The sequence below is a fragment of the Zootoca vivipara genome, chromosome 3 (assembly GCF_963506605.1).
Source record: "Zootoca vivipara chromosome 3, rZooViv1.1, whole genome shotgun sequence".
In the NCBI taxonomy this organism is placed as follows: domain Eukaryota; kingdom Metazoa; phylum Chordata; class Lepidosauria; order Squamata; family Lacertidae; genus Zootoca; species Zootoca vivipara.
In genome coordinates this window covers 47,588,140-47,610,992 of record NC_083278.1, presented here as the reverse complement: position 1 = coordinate 47,610,992, position 22,853 = coordinate 47,588,140, and the positions used below count along the sequence as shown (strand labels likewise).

At 40.2% G+C, this 22,853-nt stretch overlaps 1 protein-coding gene across 2 annotated transcripts in view; it reads left to right on the top strand.

Moving 5' to 3' along the window:
- ATG5 (autophagy related 5) overlaps positions 1-21,514 on the top strand; it is a 32,489-nt gene extending 10,975 nt beyond the window's left edge. For both annotated transcript variants that reach the window (XM_035109305.2, XM_035109306.2), the window contains exons 4-8: positions 4,090-4,168; positions 5,543-5,705; positions 8,510-8,604; positions 16,142-16,259; positions 19,140-21,514. In XM_035109305.2, the coding sequence (XP_034965196.1) occupies positions 4,090-4,168; positions 5,543-5,705; positions 8,510-8,604; positions 16,142-16,259; positions 19,140-19,276 (592 nt within the window). In that variant the 3' untranslated portion in view covers positions 19,277-21,514. The remainder of the gene's footprint in view (positions 1-4,089; positions 4,169-5,542; positions 5,706-8,509; positions 8,605-16,141; positions 16,260-19,139) is intronic.
- The last annotated feature ends 1,339 nt before the right edge of the window (positions 21,515-22,853 follow it).

Below are 22,853 nucleotides of genomic sequence, written 5' to 3'. Positions count from 1 at the left end.
TAGAGGGATTATTAATTCGTGTATGTAGAGGAGTCTAGCTTTTGCTAAAAATGTATGTGTGGTTGTTTTCTATAAATCTGTATTTATAAATCCAGCATTACTACCTGCATAACTGAAAACTTGTAAGGGGACTTGCTGTGATTTGAGTGGTAGCAATATTTTCAGAAGATTAAGGAAATGAAGAGTACAAATGAGAAGAACTCTAGGTAGTGGCTTTAATCAGCCTACTGCTGATCTATTTTTCTCTTACATTGGCTCATGGAAGTCTGAGTCCAATAAGACAGAAACAACCAAATTAGTACAGTACTGGTTGTGTTTTACCAAAAATCAGCAGAGCAGATTTGTGGAGTGATTTCTGACTAAATGATGCTGAAAAGCTAATGGTGAGTTTGTTTCCACCATGGCTGGAGTAGTAATACTCTGTTTTCCTGACTATTCATAGCTGATTCGGCATTACAGCACTCATCTGTATCTGGTAGCAATTTAATAGTGAAACACAAATATCTTCCAATTACCTGATTATAATAGCTGAGAGAGCTTGATGCTCCTGCTTCAAAAGTCCTGAAGTTTTATTGAGTAGTAAAATATGTTAACCTAGCTGCTCAATACAGTGGAAACCATTTCTATAAAATACTGTACATACATTGGCATTGCTACAGAAATGGAAAAAAATGCTCACACAAGCCAAGTAGCATAAGGGGACTTGCAAGATGGCCCAGCCAGAGGCGCAGCCATAACTGCTACTTACCGGTAGACACAGGCCCCACTGTGGTATATGGACAGTTCTCTGCTACAGGGGAGTTGTACATGACATAGGCTAGATGGAACTACATTAGAGGCTGCCATGGCTGTTGCTTCCACTGATTTTTCTTGCACCCCTGTCCAGCCAGATTTCTTTTCACTGGAGAAATACGCTGTTTCTGAGGTGGAGGAGCATCCATGTGCACACGCTTGCATATATAATTCCCTTTGTGAAATGGAGTCATGTGGACACCTTTCAAATCCTCTCTTATCTCACACATCTCCCTTTTATCTTGCTGAATAGATGCTGTTAGTAAATTTAAATGTCTGTTATTCTAACAGATTGTATTAGGAAAGCAGGGGTGATCATTCAGTGATTCCAAAGTATTTAATTTATGTTTCCTGTAAGCATGATGTCATAATTAACTCTGATTGCTTTGTTCCTGTGTCATTCCCACGTCAGCTAGCCAATAGGGAGTGGTTCATGCTCAGGGCTGGTTGGTCTTTCCTTCCAGTTAAAACAGGTATTTGTCTATTAAGAGGATTTGAAATGGTGTTTAGATGATGTAGAGTTATTTGCATGCCAGAGATACAAGCACAACTTCTTTTGCGGTGCTAGAATACTTAAGAAGTTATGGGCTGATGTTTTCCTTCTTTGTTCTTGGTGAGGTGAGATATGCCTGATGACTTTTTTATTATTATGAAAGATGGAATGAATTTAGGACAAGAGTCTTAGTGCTCACTTGGCTAGAACCAGATGTGTAAGAAGTTTCATGTTTATTGTCTTAGTTATGAACATTTTTCCTTCCTGGTTTCTGAGTTTTGTACCAGGTAAACTTCTTATAAGTTTGTGCCTGGGGATTAATTTCCACTCACCCAACATATGCCACTGCTTGGACCATACAGGTTAGAATCATCCCTAAAGATGAAGGTTCATTAATGTAAGAGTTTTTGACATAGTATAACAAGGAGTTCTTGACTCCTTAAGAAAATTTTCTTTAACGTTTTTCTGTGACCTATTTAATGATGGTGTATGGGGGTAGTAGCCTCCAAGTGTTGTTTTTCTAAAGGTCTGAACAGTTGCTAGATGCTACCCCTCTGCCTATATTCCGCTGAAGCCTCTTGTAAGCAGCTGCCTGCACCACATGACTGGTATGCAGCAAAACAAGTAACAGGCAATTCTTGCTATTATTCCCCAGCCAACACTTTTTTAAAAAGCCACTCAGGTATCTCTGCCTGTTCCAAATTGTTCAGGCAGCAAAAGAAACAAGCAGAACAGGAAACGGTTGGATCCTTCACATCTTCCCCTAATTGTATTTCCATACTAGAAAAGACTGGACCTGTTGAATTTCTGCCTGTCATATAGCTGTTAAAGGCACAAGAGCCTTCAATGCTACCCCTAACCCAAAGCCTAGGTTGCCATCCTGTACCCAGCTGTAAGAGTAAGCCCTGTTAAATACAAACAGTCTTCTAATACTTAGACTTGAGTGTATGAGTGTCTGGTCTTTAGCACCTGCACAGCATGAGATATGGCTAAGCGTTTGTAAAGCCTTCACATTTGCTTTTTTTGGAGGAGGGAGGGGAATCTTTAACATCCACCCACACTTATTGTGTCATAGTATTTGCAGAAAAAAACTACCTGATTTCAGAAGACCCCACCATAGAAAAAATGCATCCTGGTTGTTAGAGGGATAGGAAGGTCAAGCTACAGAGAAGTAGGTAAACTGCACTAAAAGGAGAGGGAAAACAGCAATTCTTTAGGACGGCAGGGATTCCTACCTAATAGTAGGTATCGAAAGGTCGGTGGTTCGAATCCCCACAACAGGGTGAGCTCCTGTTGTTCAGTCCCAGCTCCTGCCCGCCTGTTGTTGTTGTTTAGTTGATTAGTCGTGTCCGACTCTTCGTGATCCCATGGACCATAGCACGCCAGGCACTCCTGTCTTGCACTGCCTCCCGCAGTTTGGTCAAACTCATGTTCGTAGCTTCGAGAACACTTGCCAACCATCTCGTCCTCTGTCGTCACCTTCTCCTAGTGCCCTCCATCTTTCCCAACATCAGGGTCTTTTCCAGGGAGTCTTCTCTTCTCATGAGGTGGCCAAAGTATTGGAGCCTCAGCTTCACGATCTCTTCCTTCCAGTGAGCACTCAGGGCTGATTTCCTTCAGAATGGATAGGTTTGTCCATGGGACTCTCAAGAGTCTCCTCCAGCACCATAATTCAAAAGCATCAATTCTTCGGCGATCAGCCTTCTTTATGGTCCAGCTCTCACTTCCATACATCGCTACTGGGAAAACCATAGCTTTAACTATACGGACCTTTGTAGGCAAGGTGATGTCTCTGCTTTTTAAGATGCTGTCTAGGTTTGCCATTGCTTTTCTCCCAAGAAGCAGGCGTCTTTTAATTTCGTGGCTGCTGTCACCACCTGCAGTGATCAAGGAGCCCGCCTAGCAGTTCAAAAACATGTCAAAGTGCAAGTAGATAAATAGGTTCTGCTCCTGCAGGGAGGTAAATGGCATTTCCGTGCGCTGCTCTGGTTCACCAGAAGCGGCTTTGTCATGCTGGCCACATGACCCGGAAGCTTTCTACGGACAAACGCCAACTCCCTCGGCCTATAGAGCGAGATGAGCACACAACCCCAGAGTCGTCCACGACTTGACCTAACGGTCAGGGGTACCTTTACCTTTTAGTGACCAAAAAACTCACTTATCAGTCACAGCTCTTAACTTCAATAGTTTACTGAAAACACTTCACAGGTGGGAGCAGCCAGCCTGGCGCAATTCACGGAAATTGATTAGAAGGGTGCATGTACATTTTGCCAAGGTGTTATTCCTAAAAGGGCTTAAAGACTTGCCTTTAAAAAAAATGCCATCTCAGAGTCTTGAACTTCTGAGCTATCTAGTGAAGGCCTTCATGTGTGTTGGGTTGGCAACACTTGCTCCAAAGAAAGTTATGCCACCCTATCTTTTGCACCATGATTGTATGTAGGACTGATTCACAGCATATTTTTTATTTTGCATCAAATTTTCAGGTAATGTTCTATCCACTTAAGAGTGCCCTTTCAGATAGACAAATTATAAAATTATATAGCACATAATCAGCATGTATTTTATCTTAAACTTTGCTATAGTACTACAGTATTGCTATTGTCATGCACAATGGCTTCAACAAAGTTCTGTGATGAATGTAAAGAGGTTTGCTGAGAAATGGCTTTTGTATTCAACAGACTTCTTTTGAAGGTTTGGGGAAAGTGCTTGCTTTTTAATTTTTTATAGAAACAATCTTTTTTAATACAAATTTTCAAGTATGAAATGGTCATTTATTCGGTTTTAATGTTCTCTTTTGTTACTAGGCATTATCCTATTGGTTTGCTTTTTGACCTTCATGCTTCAAATACAGCCCTTCCATGGAGCATAACAGTACATTTTAAGGTATGTTTATGGTGCATCTTTTGAGTTGTTCAACACTTCAAAAGCAGAAGCAGCTCATGTAATTATAATTTCTTCTATGCTTGAGTGAAGGGGAAAGGGAAAGGGAAAGCACTAGCAGACAGCAAGTGAGGATTGCTGATTTTGCACCTGTTGCTGACATTTGTCTTTTAGGCGATTGCATTCTTACTCTGCCAATTTTTACTGTATTTTAATCCTGTCTGTTTGTGGGTTTGTTTATGTTGACTTGGTTTAATGCTCTTCAGCAGTGGTTCCCCATTAGCTAAGTACTGTGGGGGCTCTGTTTACAAAAGCCAAGCCATGGACCCCCTGCTTTTGAAAACTGTGATACCTCTATGGTCATTTTTGTTATGTGAATGGTGCCACACACTCCCTAAGTGGGTTATGTGGTCCCCCCTGGAGTCCATGGACCATCAATTGGGAGCCACAGCTATACAGTTCTAAATGTAAAGATCAAATTGTTGTAAACCACCTTGAGGACCTTTTATGGCAAAAAGATGGTATATAAATGTATACAAGATTGCCTGTCAAGAATTTCCTACCACTTTGTCCCTATTTTCTTTCACATTTTGGCTTATATCCATACCTGCTCTTCCATGTACAAAAGGCCTCTTTCCATTTGTGGTTAGGGACTGTAATCCGGTAGAGGCCCCCACTACAGGAAGGCTTTTGCCACTTCCCCCTATATCTCACCCCACACCCAGCATTACCTTCAACAGCATTCTGGAATGGCCTAGCTGCTGCTTACAGGAACTCTGGATCCAATCCCATGAATTTTGTTTAGGTTCACTGTAAATGCAGAATGGGTTCTAATCTGGAAGCCTTTCAAGCAGCCTCTCACATGCTGACCATTGTGTCTGCATAGAGTAAGCAAGCCAGAGCCATGATCCACAGTAGCTCAGAATTTGGCTTTCGGGGGCGGGGGGCTATATGTATTAGAACACAACTTTTATTTCTTTATAAATGCCTTCCGTATAAGATACCAGGTAGGTCTCTGAGTAGTTTCTGAGCTATGTGGAGAATTTCTACTAAAGGCTAAAACCAAAATAATCCTAATTCTACTGATTCAAAAGCTAGTCTATGTCTGCCTGCCTAGTTTGAGGATTGTTTGATGTTATTACACAGGGTGCAGAATGGAGAAGAGAAATCTCGTAAAGCTATTGCTTTCCTTTAACTATATTAGGAGTTGGAGCACCATACATTTCCTAGTGCAAAGCAGCTTTAGTTGCACAGTTAAAGTTCTTTTAAACCCTTGGGAATTACTCACCATGGTTCGTCTTGGTTGTTGCTCTAAAATAAAAGCTGAATTGATAAACTGCTTGCCTTTGAATGATCATAATTTTGTACTTCTTTTAGAACTTTCCAGAAAAAGATCTTTTACACTGTCCCTCAAAGGATGCAATTGAAGCACACTTCATGGCTAGTATAAAAGAAGCAGATGCCTTGAAACATAAGAGTCAAGTTATCAATGAGATGCAAAAAAAGGATCATAAGCAACTTTGGATGGGATTACAGAATGGTAAATACCATTTCGAAGTGAAGCAATTAAGTCTTTGGCTCAGCTTGCATACAACTCACTATGAGGAGTTGTTGTATGCTTGAGCTGAAATAATGTGGTATAGAGAAATATTTCTCTTAACATTTAGTTTCATTTTCACAGATTCTTGATTTGTTAGAAATCAGGGATCATTGTTTTATCACAAACTGATTAGCTAAAACAGGCCACATTAATAAGTCATGGTTTGAATTTGGCTTGTTCTGAAGCAGGCAGAGTTGTATGCCAAGCCTGAGTCTGTAAAAGTGCAGCTAAAGAGGAAAGGTTCTTTTCCCAATTGCATGGGAAAAGAGGAGAGGAGGATGTAGCATGAGAGCCCAAAGGTTTTCTGAAACTCATTCCAGCTCATGCATGTAGCAGTAAACCATGCTTTGTCATTGTGTGCAAGTGCAGTATTTATTTTAGCACACTGAGTTCAAGGATTTTTTAAATGATAGCTTGTTGTCATTTTTCTTTTTTGAGTGGCTAATGATAAATGCTTATCTTAAGATAATTATATCTGAATGTAAATCTGATACTTAAAATGTCAAGTGTTTAAAAAATGAGATGTTGATATAGCTAGTGTTATACAACTGAGAAGCTTTACCTTTTGGATCTGCTAGAGTTTAGTTGATGGTTGTACGGCTAAATGTTATTTTCTAGCCCTTTTGTTTTCAGTATTAGTGCTGTATGATATTTAAATACTATATAACCTTTTTCATGTTATTGGATGTTGACACAGTTCCTCTTTGTTCAAGTGTTCAGATGTGTGATCTATTTCATGGAGGGTGGTAAAAGAAAATTGTAAACTTTCCATCACAGCAGCCACACATGGCAATCCAGATGTGAGAAAATCCCTTCCAGTAGCACCTTAAAGACCAACTGAGTTTGTCATTGGTATGAGCTTTCATGTGCATGCACACTTCTTCAGATATTCTTCAGGTGCTACTGGGAGGAATTTTTTATTTTATTTCGATTACGGCAGACCAGCACGGCTACCTATCTGTAACTAGATGTGAGAAGTTAACTTACCTCATTTGATCCTGTTGATTAGGAACCCTTCTTAAGGAAGGGTTTTTGGAGTACATAATACAGTGGTACCTCGACTTACGAAGACGATCCGTTCCGCGGCCGTCTTTGTAAGTTGAGGTTTTCCGATGTCGAAGTGCCGCTATGGCGCATCGTGAAGCGTGATTTTGCACTTCTGTGCATGCGCCGACCGTGCGCACCGCTCTGTGCAGGTGTAGAACGCGTGCGCCGGGCGCGCGGGGCAAAAGGACTTCCGGGGGTTATCAACTTCGGAAGTCAAAACCTTCGGAAGTCGAAGCGTTCGGATGTCGAGGTATGACTGTAATAGCTTTGCAGAAGCCTAATTAATCACATAGGATTGGGCATTATCATGGAAAGTATTCAAAGCACTTAAAGGCAGAAAAATAGAAATGGGAACTTTTACAGTTTTGTTTGTGTTCTTTAATCAGTTTATCAAAGATTCTCTTCACTTACACTTCAACTTCAAATTTTAAGCTTATTTTGGCTTGTTTGGGACAACGCTGTGGTAATTCCAATACAAGAGGTTGCTTAGAAATGTTGGTTGTACAGGTTTCACTGTGTGTCATTGGAAACTGCACCTGTGGAACCCAACAGATAATGTTTTGAAAGCTTTCAAATTCTAATTTTATATTTCAGGCCTTAGTAAAAGAGAAATAAGAAGAACTTATGAAACCAAGACAACTTTTTAAAATACATGCTGTATCTTTCAGTATTGCTTTCATTATGGCTTTCATTATTGATGGGATGATTTTAAACCTCTTTCTGAAACAAAATTCATGACCACAAAAAGAAAAGAGAGTAGCAGTTGTGATAACTGCCTCATAGTTAATGATACATCTGCAAGTTGCTTTTTCTATGAAACATGCATTTGTCGTCCTGCCCATAACAACTTTGGGTTTAACTTATAGTTGATTTAATAGTTTGATTCAATAAAGCTGCTGCAAGTATCATTCGATACAATGCCATATGCTACTGTTCAAACAGGGTGGAGTGGAGTGGGGTGGGATGTCAAGAGTACCATGTGGGCTGACAGTTTGAATCCAGGACTGTAGCCATGGCAGAAGCAGGACCCTCTTGAAGTGTAATGCTGGAAGCCCCTCCATTGTAGGCTCAGGTTGTATATATGAGTAAATAATTCATTTACCCTAAAGGCCCCACAGTCTCCAATGTGCCTCATTTCCAAAGGAAGTACAAGCCCTGTGTAAGCCCCTGGACCCCAAAATCTTGTACCGCATGAGATTGAGATGGCATGTAATATTATAATCACAGAATCACAGATTTATAGTGTTGGAAGGGACCACAGGGGTCATCTAGTACAACTCCCTGCAATTCTGAAATCTTTCACCCAACGTGGGACTTGAACCCACAACCCTGAGATTAAGAGTCTCATGCTTTACTGACTGAGCTATCCCTCAGGGCTCAGTTCAGCTTGTAAATGAAGAAGCATATAAGAAAAAAACACTAGTATAAAATCACGCCCAGGAATTGCTTAAGAGAAATGGCGTCTGGGAGGGTTTTTGCTGAATCGGGCAAAATGTCCAGGAAAACAGACATATGGCAAGTAGGGGGATGTTTTTTAAAATCACTTTTGAGAGAATGGCAACCCTAGTGTTTGGATACTTCCATTTTATTTCTTTTCTGTATTTCTGTAGGCAACTTGCAACAGTAAAAAATAATATAAATGTTATTATGCCCTATAAAAACATCGCATAAGTATATTGTTTTCATTTTTTCCCCAGACAAATTTGATCAATTTTGGGCTATAAACCGAAAACTCATGGAGTACCCTCCAGAAGATAGTGGATTTCGCTACATCCCATTTAGAATATATCAGGTAAATGATAATTTTAAAAAATCATTTTTCACATACATGTTGCATAGTCTTTTCTATTTTAGAAAAGCTGACCAGTTCTTATATTTGTTGAGATCTTTTGCTGTGGGAAGAAGGAAGAGGCAAACATGAATAAATGGTATTAAACAGGGCATAACTTTTGTTTAAGGATCTGCCATGCATGCTTTTCTATTAAGACCATTTGAAGGTGTGGGTAACTCTAACCCCTACCTTTGAGCTGTTCAGGCAGACAGACTGACATAGATGCCAGTTGTGATATGACCCTAGTACCCAATCTTAAGCCTGGGTTATACCTGGTCAGAGGTAGCCCATTCCCATTGCAGGGAAAGGCAGGTGTAAAGTGGCTACTCCATTGCCCCAGTTAGCTGTTACAACTGCTGCATCCTGCTATCACCATTGTTTCACCTGATGAGGTGCCATGTCAGCACTCGTCTCTTGTGCAGCTAGTTTGCCTGATCTGTCTGAGTAGACATCTGGCTTTTATGTGCTTTGTTCCACATCTCAGTCACACAAGACTCTGGGCATACATAGCCCTGTTGCTTTCTTGCAACTCAGCAATCTTCCCTTACCCTTTGCCACAGTGGTGAGAAGTGTTGTTATTACCATGTAATAACAACTTCAGGATTTAGTTCAAATTCGGTAATTTTATTGTGTTTCTTTCCTCCTGTTTCGGAAAGTTATAGAACAGTAGCATGAATGGGGTTTGTTTAGGGAATGCAATGTAATAAGGTTAATAACAATAACAATCTAATATTGACCTCCCTTCTCTCCCCAAATTAATCCAGCTTCTGCAGCACTATTAAGTTTAATAGGGCTCCTGATCCTCTGGAGCAGGCACCCCCAAATTGCGGCCCTCCAGATGTTTTGGCCTACAACTCCCATGATCCCTAGCTAACAGGACCAGTGCTCAGGGATTATGGAAATTGTAGTCCAAAACATCTGGAGGGCTGAAGTTTGGGGATGCCTGCTCTGGAGAGACTTTTTTTCAGAGTGGTAGCAAGCGATCATAGGAAGAGGAGGGGTCAGGAAACTTTCCTTCTGTGGGCTTCCTTAAGTTAACTTCCTGTTATTTTTTACCTATGTTATTTAAACTGTATTAAGGATGTATTCTTGGTTTTAGATACTGATTTATGTCGAAATTGTTTTCTATTCGGTTGTGTATTTTTTGATGTGGTTTATGTATTGTTTGTGACTTTTGTAATTGTGCTATTGCTGTATTGTTGTGATATTCGACTGGAAGCCGCCCAGAGTGGCTGGGGAGACTCAGCCAGATGGGCGGGGTACAAATAAAAAAATATTATTATTATTATTTATTATTATTATTATTATTATTATTACAACCCAGGCCATAGTCTCCAGCAAGAATCTGTAGCTGCCTAATGTAATTGTACTTTAACCAACTTAATTTTTCCTATGCTGATTAATGTTTTTCCATTCAAGAAGGAAGAAAAGCCAGAACTATGTAGCTGCCTGCATAAGCTTTGCTATGCCATGCCAAGGCAGTTGCAGTTTTCTATAAACACTTGTAATTTGTGTTAGTTATTGAAGGAATACTGTACAAGAAATTTGAATAAACTGCAAGTAAAATTAAGGTTTTTTGGGTGGCATCTTGAAAAAGGTGGGTAAGAGATTCGTAAGCAGTCTGTGTGGGATACTCAGTCTAAACATTTGCCATAATTTATCCACAATTCTTGAAATAATGCTGCTCTTAATCATGTAGGAGATCAGAAAGTTACATTTACTCCTTACAGCATATCCTGCCAAATGAAAGGATTTGAGGAAGACATGGGTTGTTGCCCACATATGATTAGGAAAATTGTCCTTAAACTATTTGTGACCAAAATCTTTTCAGCATTATATTGTCTAGACAAAATTGTAATAAACATTACTGTATAAAAATAAATAAGTCCGAACTTCATTCCAGATGTGTGTGTAATTCTAATGGCTGCCCTTAATTCAACCACAGTCTTTGAGACATTCATATTATTTAGGTTAAGTATCACTGACATTACTTTGATACTGTTGTAGACATAATGATAACATTTGAGGAAATAACAGACCATGACAACTAAAGGTTTCCGCTATGGGTGTGCTACGTGTATATTTGTTTCAAATTCCTTAAGAACTATATAATTATTAGCTTTCAGCAAATCATACTTTAAAGTGTGTGTGTTGTATGCAATTTAGTATTTGCAGATGACATAAAATCTGATTATTTCCAATTGTTGGCAAATATTATAGCTGAAATAGTTGAAAATATAAACACATTGTTAAGCTGAAGGGTTCAGTGCCACAAGATATGTCAATTGCCACCAACTTAGTGATGTTAAAAGGTGATTGGACAAATCTATCTATCTATCTATCTATAAATATAAACTGGGCATGTGGGTGTGTTTCTACTTTTCACCAAAACCGCTTGACCGATTGAGGTGAAATTTTGACACATCACATGCGAATGTCCGAAGGCTATAGGAAAGTTTGCTAAGACAGATGTGTCACCTACGCCAGGTAAAAACCCCGTGTTTCAGAACTCACAAATCGTACAAAAGTGCATGCTGGGAGCACAGGAGAGGTTGCAAACCAGCACCCTCTAGCAACGGCTACACTGGTACCTAGGAAAGCTTCCCTCTCCACAGCATTTCTGCTCGGCTTTGCAGACTAGGCTGCTTTGCAGACTAGGCCGAGTGGAGGTGGGGACTTGCCTGGGTGGGGGATGGAGGCGGGATAGGTCATGGGTCGGGACAGGGTGGGCCCAATCACAGGGATGAGCCGGGGGTGGGGGGAGGAGGGGGCAGGATAGGTAATGGGTCGGAACAGGGTGGGGGGAGTCACAGGGATGCGCCTGTGTAAACATAACATACGTAAAACAGGGGGACTCTGAAGGTGAGGGGAGTCTGAAGGGGGACTCTGAGGCTCCATTTAATGGACTGAGCCACAACAACGCGTGGCAGGGCCAGCTAGTAGATGATAAAAGTATGTTGTTGTTGTTTAGTCGTTTAGTCGTGTCCGACTCTTCGTGACCCCACAGACCATAGCACGCCAGGCACTCCTGTCTTGCACTGCCTCCCGCAGTTTGGTCAAACTCATGTTCGTAGCTTCGAGAACACTGTCCAACCATCTTGTCCTCTGTCGTCCCCTTCTCCTAGTGCCCTCAATCTTTCCCAACATCAGGGTCTTTTCCAAGGATTCTTCTCTTCTCATGAGGTGGCCAAAGTAAAAGTATATCAATGGCTATATTCTATCTCCAGGAATCATCTAAATGCCTCAGCTGGACAGTGAGCACTCAGAGTGCTGAATACAGTAGAAAAGGGATTAGGGGAGGTGAAAGACACAGTATAGTTACAATATATGTGTGTTTTCAGAATATGTCTTGGTATGAACCCATGTGTATGTAAATCCTCTTTACCTGGATTTCTGGTAGCAGGGTTCTTTTTTGAGGGGTGGGGGTTGCATTAAGATGTGAAGCTTTTGTTATTTGGGATTAGTTGGGCCTCTGTAGCACTTGAAAGTGATTGTGTCTTGTATTTCAAATTGTAGCAATAAAGATTATGGAGTTATATCTTACAGAAACGTATATTGACAAAACTGTTTGTAACATCTCAGCTGAGCAGCCAGCCTCTAGCAGTCATTGCAACTATGGAAAATGTTTGAATAATTTTTTTTAAGCAAACAAACAAAACATAACACCCTTACCCCTCCCTATCAACTTTTATAGGCTCTTTTTGGAGTTGGAGAGATAATTAGGCAACACATTTGGTGTGGGATGTCATGGTTCCACTTCATCACCTCAGTCATTTTCACCATAGTGCTGACGTTGCTACAGTGGTGGCATGATTGGTGTGAGAAGATGGAGCTCTGTACCTTCTTGCTGCCCTCCAACCAATCTTTCATCTCCGCAATGAGTTCTTGGGGTATATCAATCTCATCTTCATCAATGTGACAGTGGGCTTGATGCCCTTCAGTGTGCGAGAGCGAGAAGATAGACCCATACACCCCTCTATTTGATGACATGAACTTGAGCATGCCAAGCAGGTACTGACTGCAGGAATTCACAGTATGAATGGGTAGAACATTTATTAACATAACAAAAATAAAAATTATTTCCCCTTTTAATTTAAAATAAACTTTTTGGGAATTCTTTTTGGTTAAATTATGAAATACTTCTGTTAAATTTATTCTTTGGAGTCTTTTTTTGGAGGGGGGGGTGCATGCTGATATATCCAAAGAAGGACTACAGTTCTTATACTGTTAAGCTGTTGACATATGGAAATCATAATATGGTTACAGTGTGGGTTCAACATGTAAAGTAATTTGCAGTGGTTTAAATACAATTAGAGAACCTATTCTTTTATGTAGATGTAAAGACTAGTAAGTCTGTTGGCTTTCTTGAATTATAATTTGTGGGTTGTGCTTTTTATGTTATGATTACATCCTGTATAAACTGCTGGCTTAACTGGATTTTAAACAATGTAAGCCAATGTCCTTACCAAGAAGACTTGGTAATATTTAGTCAAAGATACCTGTGGACAAAGCTACAGGTAACTTGTAACTTGTGCATGTTTAACTTATGCGGTTTCAACTTTACATAGTTGAAGACCGGCCGGTTGAAATCACGCAGATTACATGCACAGAAAGCATAGAGTTCAACAGCTCTTTTTGTGCAGGGTTTCCAGGCACAGAAAGAGAATTTAAGTGCCCTGCCTTGATTACCAGGCTCTGGGAGGCTCTCAGGAGACCACAAATCATCCTGCGAAATTTTGTCCCAGAGCCCAGTAAGCAAGGCCGAGCACTTAAAAGTGGGAGGTGAGACCTATTTGGCGCATCAGCTCTGGAAGGTAAGATTGCTCACATGGGAACTGCTCCAAGGGGATGGATTGACTACACACCTTTTTGCATATACACACCACCCCCAGAATGTAAGTTGTGAGTGACCAGTATTATATAATTATGCATATTAGTTTAAGATAACTCTGCCGTGTTTAACTACTACATCTCTCCCAGTTTTTAATTCTAGCTGAGACATAAGTACAAAGTAGTTAAAGTTCTTATGGTAAAATTCAATTCATTTATTGCCCCACCTCACACATGAAGTTTGATGTGGTACATGGCTGACCCAGATGTAATGCTAAACCATAGAAAGGTCTTATGAGAATGAGCCACAGGTGGGCCTTGCGGTTGCTCCCTCTGGGATCACTACAAAGAGAAGTTTAGAACCTTTAATTTCTGCTCCTGATTAACCCCCAGTAGCTGTGTTATCAAAACCAGCAAACTGTAGTTTAAGAAGCTGGCTTGTTTCAACAAACTGTAGTTGATACTAACCACAGTTTAGGGTTTGGACATAATGCTGAACTGTGATTAGTTGGAAATGGAGGCTTCCAGGCTACTTACAGCTTTGCTGGTGGAGCCAGAGTGCAAGCCTGAGGTTACCCTGTGCTCATCGTTGTAATGTTAAAAAGCAAGGTTTAGCATTGCTTGAGAACCATTCCATAGATTTATATACAGCAGTTACTCTTTGCAAACTAGAGTAAACTTAAGAGTAGATGACACCTTTCCTCTGATCGCCACCTTTATCTTCCTTTCCTATTGCCTAGTCCAACATATATCAGCATTAAAATGTCAACTACCGTGTTTCTCCAAAAATAAGCCATACCCCGAAAATAAGCCATAGTGATAGGCAGTTTAACCTTGTAGGTTAAACTGTACCATACGTAATATTAAAAAAAGACATCCCCTGAAAATAAGCCACCGTGTTTTTTTTGAGGAAAAATAAATATAAGACGGTGTCTTATTTTTGGAGAAACACGGTACTACTACTGTCTGTAAAATTCCTTTTTATAAAGTATCAAAGAAAGTAATATAAATTGAGTTTTATAGATTCTTGTAACCTGCAGAGCCAATTTGTTTGCAGTATTTCAGTGAGCCTACTGTGTTTCCCCTTTTTTAATACGTAGTCTTAAAGTAAGCCATGGCAGGGTTTTTAATCATTTGAGAAATGTAAGACATACCCCGAAAATAAGCCATACTTCCGCGATGTGCGGAGCAAGACCACCGAGCGCCCCAGCCAGCGAGCGGGACCCAGCACGCTGGCTGCAACAGGAGGAGGAAGCCTGCCGGGTCGGGTCGGTGCCCGGAAGCGGCGACGGCTGCTGCAACGCCGATAAAGCGTGAAGCAGCGCCGCACGGAGCACCAAGGGCACGAGTGGCAGGAGGAAAGAGAGAGGGGCTCGTTGCTTGCGGAGAGAGAAGCGTGGGCTTGTTGCAGGTTTACCTCACAGCTGAGGGGGCAGCAGGGGCCCAGCACCTTCCCACCCGTCCCCGGAGCCCAGCCTGCAGGCTGCTCCCCTCAGGAAATGCGGCTCTTCCCGTCCCCGAGGAGAACTGCCGGCCGTAGAGCGCCTCTCTGTCGCCCGAGGCTCTCGAAAGGCCGTCTCAGAAGTGGGCAGCTCCCTTATGCCATCTCCGTATCCCGCCGGCGGCGTTACTCAACCCGTTCGGCAGGACTGCCCCTGCCCCCACCTCTTTGCAGAGTTTGTGCAGCTTGCGCGGCTCTGCCTAACTTTTGCGCGGTGGGCAGGCGGGCGTCCTCCCATCGGCGCGGCGAGCTTTGCAGAATCGGGTGCTGCAACTCGGAAGCCGGCCAGGCGAAGCTTAGCTGCCAATCAAAAGGGCAGGGTGTACGCAAGATGTTCTCCTTAGTTGCTTGGACCAGTTTGGTGATGGTGATAATGATGCCCTTTGTTGAATTGGTAGAATTGTGGAGTTAGAAGGGACCCTCGGGGGTCATCTAGTCCAACCCCCTACAATGCAGAAATCTCAGCTACGTCATACATGGCAGGTGGCCATCCAGCCTCTGCTTAAAAGCCTCCAAGGAAGGAGAGCCCTTGACTCAGGATGGGTAGGAGGGGAAAGGGAGAGAATAGAAGAGGCAGAAAACGGAAAGGACCATAACAAAGTGGCAGAGCACCCTGTGCTCTGTATGCAGAAGGATCCCAGGTTTAACCCCCAGGTACCCCCAAGTTTGAAATCCTGGAGAGCTGCTGCCAGCCTGGTTGACAGCAATAATGGTAGAGGACACACGTTGCATGACAAAAGAATATTTTTTTAAATAAAAAATTCCCAGTTTCAATTGCTGCCATTGCTTGCTATGTATTATGTATTGTATTTAAATAATCACCTTATTTTCTTGTTTCATTTAATGGATGTTATGTACATCATGTTGTGCATTATGTTACAGTATTATGTTGTAAAACCTGGATAGCTCAGTTGGCTAGAGTGTGGTGCTGATAATGTGCGTGGAAGAGAGTGCCGAGCATCTTGAGCCAGTGGGACCCAGTTGTACCGGCACTTTAAAAAAAAGGACACCCCCTGAAAATAAGCCACCGTGTTTTTTTTTTTGAGGGGGAAAAAAGTTATAAGACGGTGTCTTAAAAAAGGGGAAACACGGTATTTTATCCATTATGCTGACATAAGATTGTTACATATAGATGATTATTTGTTACTTTTTTACTGTTACTTCCAGACCACAACTGAGCGACCTTTTATACAGAAGTTGTTTCGTCCTGTTGCTGTAGATGGACAGTTTCATACACTGGGAGATCTCCTAAAAGAAGTTTGCCCTGCTGCAATTAATCCTGAAGGTATTAACTGAAAATATGATAAATCTTGTACTTTGTAGGCTCCAGGGAAAATTATTTTTGATCAGCTGCTATTTAAATTATTATCTGGATTGCTGTGTAGGAAAATCAAGTAATGCTTTACTAGCAGAGTTAAAGTTGTCTCAGCCTTGAAATATAACTGAGTTACAAAAGTTAATCGAAAGATAATTATACTGAAAATATTATACAAAATGTAGATATAGCAACCATGTATTTTTGAATCTGCAATAGTGCACCATGTGTAAGAAAAAGAGTAGGGTTGCTTGAACTTAATCCTAGGCATGTTGGGCAGTACTGAGTATCTTGGCTCGGTAACCCTTAACTGTTGTAGAGTTGGGTTAATTTAGAATTAAGTTTGAACATTTTGAAAATTAGGACAATAGGTTAGCACCATCATTGGCTACTAAAATGATGCAGTCTAAGATTTGCATGCTAAGTATATCTACTGTCTGATTTTAAAGAAAGGTGCATCAGAAAACCTATTTTTCAATAATATACTTACTCTGATAAATCTGCCCACTACTAGTGACAGTGGCAGACCTAAGTAATACTCTCTCTTTGGACCTATCATTTATCAGTTGGGCAATTTCTTGGATCAGATAATAGATATATGCAGAGTGTCATACAGTGTGAAGCACTTCTAGATGGTGATGTTGGCTTCATTTCCACCTACCCACTCTTCATGTTGTCAGAATAGGACACTGCATGGGTATGATGCCATCATTTCAGCCTGAAGTGTATTCTGTAGCAATGTTACTGTGTACGTATTGCCACTATTTCTATCAGAATATTCCCTGTGCCTTGTGCTCACAACTTAAATCATTTTATTCTGCCTAAATTCATTAAATATTTAAGTAGACCAGGCATGCATTGTAGGTGCTATGATTTTATTCATTTCTCACAGATAGAAGCCCGGAAGAAGTTTAAAGTATTAAGCTTTGTATTTTTCTTATAAACAGCACTCCCCTTCTGTTTGTGATCATGGGATAAAAGCTCTCTAAGCTTGTATATGTACTTTTTTACTGCTACATCATGTAGTGTGCTCTTAAGATTGAGATCTCATTCCCCAGGAAGCATTTTCTACCTAAGATTAATTGCCCTTTTAAAGTCAGTGTTTGATGGATTCCTTTTGGCTGGCTATATCCTGACTCAGTTTAACCCTCTTTGACCTGACCCCACCGACTATTACCACAGTGTCTGAGGCAGAAATCCTTCAGCATGATGTATGCAGTGCAAACCCCGGGCATGTGGTTCTTTACAGCTTGGATTCAATTAGCTGGATTTCTACTGATACATACAAATAAAAAGTGTGCTGTTAGAGCTATTCATGTTTTCATAATTTGGGGGGGAGGGGCTGGGAGGGGGAACAGCAACAAACCCCTTTTCTGTTAGTGGATGGCTCTGCTGGATCCGAGGCCCTTCCATGATCACAAAGGAACCAGTTGGATTGTATTCTATATTTACCCACATCCAACTAGTCCAACTAGTGGACTCTGCCCACTAGGATTTCCACCTTTGTTTCTGTCTTAAGATGTTCCACTCAGGCCTATTCTAATTGCTTTTGTTAGTGGAGGTATGTAATGTAAAGAATAGGGCTTTCTTGGTGGTAGTGCCCCAGCTTTTGAAAGCCCTCACTAAAGCAGTATACCCAGTGTCTACTTTAGTCTTTTCAGTGCTAGGTTAAGACATTTTTATTTACCAATGTATTTTAATTTGAATAATTGCTCATTCTTCTAATTATCTCACAGTGTGCTTTGTAATTTTTAATTCTTTTATTTGTTATTTCTTCTGTATTATTATAAGTTTGTTTGTTTGTTTGTTTATACCCCGCCTTTTTCCCTGTCAGGGACTAAAGGTGGCCTACCGATAAAATAGAAACGGCTAAAAACATAGGAGTTGCATCATTTAAAAACAATTAAATATTCATAAAATTAAAACTATATATAAATATTCAAAATCTATTAAAATATTCAGAGTATTACAATAAAAAGAGCATGGCACTAGCCCTTTCATTAAAAGCAGTCAGTTCCCAAAAGTGCTGGAATAAGAAGGTATTCAGCTGCCAGCAGAAGGGCAACAAGGAGGGAGCCAGTTCTAACCTCTCTAAGGAGGGAGTTCCAAAGTTTGGGAGCAGCTACCAAGAAGTTCATTGTAATATTTTATTATCTATCTGGGATCTTTTAAAATGAAGGCCTATATAGAAATGTTTTAAATAACCCACTCTCACTGTGCCTTGTGAATTATTATTATTTAATTGTGATTAATGTGCACTTACTTTGTAGTTCCACTCAAAACCTAAGTAAACATTCATTTCACTGTGTGTACTTTTGAGTAACACTTAGTTGAATACATGCAGTAGGTTGTATCCAATGGTTCCTATGCATGAATGGAGAGACCCTTGTTTGTACAGTGGGGCTTCCTTTCCCCCCTGCTGTGTAGCCCACCCCCACCCACCAGCAGATTTTGGAGGTGGAGTGTGAAGGCAGCAGGGTGAGGAGAAGAAAAGTCCCGGTGAGAGAGCAGAAGCTTGCTCATATGACATGATTTCATCCAATTTACATGGTGGGAAGAACAGAAAATCTATTTTATAGCGTATTAAAATCATAACCGTTGCAAAATAAAAAGACAATGGTGTGTGAATCATTTTATGATTCATATAGCAGAATATTTCCTTTTTTAGAATTAACTTTACATTTATCTTGAGGGGTCATTCAGTTAATTATGAAGTATCAAGATGATAATCAAAACTACAAATCACGGATTCTGCAGAATTTCACTATGTAATGAAACCAAATGCACTTTGCTTCAAGCATGTGTTTGCCTGTGAATGTTTGATAAGTGATCTGTCTGTTTCAAAATTAGATGGTGAAAAGAAGAACCAAGTGGTGATTCATGGCATAGAACCGATGTTGGAAACGCCAGTACAGTGGCTAAGTGAACATATGAGTTATCCTGATAATTTTCTTCACATCAGTGTTATCCCACAACCTGCAGATTGAAGTGTCAACTGGTATGCATGAGGATCAGCCTTTGATTGGAGCAACAAAGTCAACTTCAAGTTCTGTCAGGCTTGATGAGGGTGACATGACCAAAAACTTTTGCTGCTGCAAGCCAAACAGGAAGAAAGATCCATCATGTGATAAGAGGAATTGGACAGGCTATATTTTGCATCACCCGTGTTTTCTCCACTGCTGTCATTTAACTTCAGCTGTGACATGAGAAACTTTATAAGGCTGCTGTAAGACTTCTGTTTTCTTGTTAAAAATTGAAGCTGAAAGCATGGGGAATAAGTGGAAATAAGTGCCACTTTGTATTTCTTAATAATAAATAAACAGGGGTATTTTCTAATGTTGCAAAGGCTTGTCTTTACAGTAAAAACACTGTTTTATTCTAGAGAAGTATGCAAACAGTTGTATAAATAATCACTTGCAGGAACCCATTATAAAAATATGAAACTAAGCTAAAGTCCTTACTTTGGAGTAATGTCTCTTAAATTTTATACTAGGAGGTTGATTTTTTAAAATAATCATCACTATGTTTTGTATTTCACAAATTACATTCTGATCATATTACTTGAAATGAAGTCTTGGTGACTGCAGTATATGACTAAGTTTCAAGTAATATGTGATTGGACTCTGTTACATAATTTATATGGAGATGGCCACTGAATATATTGAAATGTATGCCTTATTCAAGCAAGTTCTAAGTCAGAAAATAGTATAAGATAGCTTTATTAGAATATATTCTTTAAAAAACAAATATATTGACTCTTGTGAACAGCAGCATGCTCCATGTGAAAATCTCCCTCATGCCAGATTATCTGCACAGATTGGAGGATTTAGGGGGGTGGGTCTTAAATTTTGTCTCAAACTCCCAAAGAATGATTGAAGCAAAACCTCAACTGCTGGATGCAGTGTTGTGCCACTTCCTAGCACTACTATTCTGCTTTGTGGCAGCTCCAGCAAAGTAGTTCTGTGAAATTGTCATAAAACAAGAGAAAATGATACTGTGATACTAGACTTCCTCTGCATAAGTTAAAAGTTGATAATGCAGAGTTGACTCTAGAGGATGAAAGGATCTGGCATTTTTTGCCAAGACGGGGCTGCTGTCTAATTCTTAAGGTTGAAGGAAGCATAAGAAAAGTTTTGCTCCGTGAATTCTGCCCTCTCGCTGGCTAAGGAAGGTTTCTTCACCAAGGATTCCAGCTGGAGCCCATGCAGGGGGGAAATGGAAAGGCCTTGGAATGAAGAATAGAATTTAATAAAACCAAAAATAAAGAAATACAAAGGAAAATGGGTAGATGAACTGATGTATTTTACAAGAAGGAAAACTAAGACTACAAAGGAGGATTCTGCTTAACACTAATCTGGAACAATCTAACAGGAAATATGGGGTTATTTTACAATCTAAATCATTTTTAAAAGTATGCCTGTAAAGCATCTTTACAAAATGCTGAAAAGACCGGAGTTTCCTTCACACTGTTTTACCTTGCACTTGTCCCAGCATCCTTAAGATGTGATACTCTTAGGTAGGTAGGAATAAATTTTTGGTATAAAGCAAGGCTAGGAAACCTGTGGCCCTCCGTATAGTAATGGATCTCAGCTTCCGTCAGCCCCAGCTAGCATGACCCATGGTCAGGTATAATGGGAGTTAGTCCAACAACACTCAAAGGGCCATAGGTTCCTCAACTCTGTCAATAGTGGTCTAATATGTCTAATCTCCTTTAGTAAAATAAGCAACAATCAGTGAAATCTAGTTTGGTGTTACTCTGCTGAGAGAAGGATTTGCTGGCGGGGGAATGGGGAAGGAGACAGTTTGTGGCAGTGCCTCCTCCCATGTCTGTCCTGGTGAACCCCTAAGCCTTCAGGACAAATTTGGTGATGACAGGGAACTACAAAGCTGAGAATCAATAATAAAGGCCTCTCTTCCTGTTCTACTGGTGGATGCCTTTGTCAGCAAAGTGACACCAATTTGATTCCACTCAATAAGTTGCATTTTTGGCAATGCCAATTTTATACTAAGCTCTTACATAACTGTTTTGCCCTGCTCTGGACCAGCCTTCTAAACATGTCTTTTTCCCCTGAGGTCTTTAAGCTGTAACTTGAGTGTACAAAGCTTTCAATGAAATAATGACAACTAAACTTTCCCTTTTTTGTACCAATGTTACTTCTTTTTTAACCCTTTCAATGGCAAATATTAAGAATCAGTATTTTGTCAAATAAAATTTCAGTTCAACAGTTCTGTAAAAATGAGTTCATAATTGATTAAATGGAATGGATTGGAATGGAAATATGCAGCCTGTTGAATCCAATCAAATGTTTATAGGCTGATTTACTCATTTATAATAATTAACATTTAAGATAATTGAACGAAATAGTTGCTGGGCATAAAACAACTGTTTTGATGTGGAATGCTTTGATGAGTAGGGTGGGCTCCCTGCTTCAGAAAATTATTCTTCAGCATATGCAGGGTATCTAAAACAGTGGATGGGTGTGTGGAGCTTGTGTACATATGGCTGTAGCCTCCCTTGTGTAGTTACTTTGCACTGATTTTGAATGCCTGAAGAAGAAGCTTGTGTCTATTAGGCAGATACTCCTGGAAACCAAACTTGTCTGTATAAGCTAACACCAGAAAGGCAATTCTAGTCCTTAATTCATACACCACACCAAACCATTGTTTTTACTAATCATAGTTCAGGTATTAAACAATGATTTGAGTGTTAAACACACAATTGTCACACCATGGTTATAAGCTGTTCATTTGCTCTTAAATTTCTATTTGCTTAGCATTATTTTCATTCTACAGAATCTTCTGGAGTTGTAGTAATTGATGAGACTTGGTTTGTGAATTCAGGCATCACACCAAACTAGCTAGCCCCCAAGAACTGTTTGCAAATCTACTTAAAACATAGTTTTTGATTCATGGTTTGCTTCCCAATTTCAAATGCTAACTTGTACAAAGAGAAATGTAGCTCAGCTTCCTCAGCCATGGTGGGATGTGATGCCTGAATTTAATCAAGCTTGAGTCTAAATATTCTAATAAAGCAGGAATGCAAAAAAGCAGTACTGTAGCTCACTTTTTCTGGCTATATCGTAGTGCCAGCTATTCACTAAATTAGAAGTAAGAAATAGGAGTTTACACCCCTTCTGCTTCGGTGTCATACCAAGGGCGATTTATTTGTTCCCAGTAGCCATTCAGGGAAGATTCTCCCATGTAGTCTTGTTTGCATCTTTATGTATCTAGTGTAAGCTTGAGATGGCATATATTTAGTTGGCCTGCTCCAAGCTACATCTGTATATAGGAAAATGCTCTGCACCTGATGGCGCAACCAATGGATGGCTGGTAGCTGAATTCACGTGTGCACAATCTCATGATTTAAGAATGCTTTGGAGAATAACCTCTGTTTTAATGAGATTAAAAGTGTGTGTCTACTTCCATCATTTGCCTTAAGGTGTATTGAACTAGTGAAATTTGACTCTTTTAGGTTGGCATCTTGCTTAGCAGAAAATGGAACTGCCTATTCACCAGAACATGAATGGAACTTTATCCCAAAACCTGAGTCCTAGAGCATAGTTC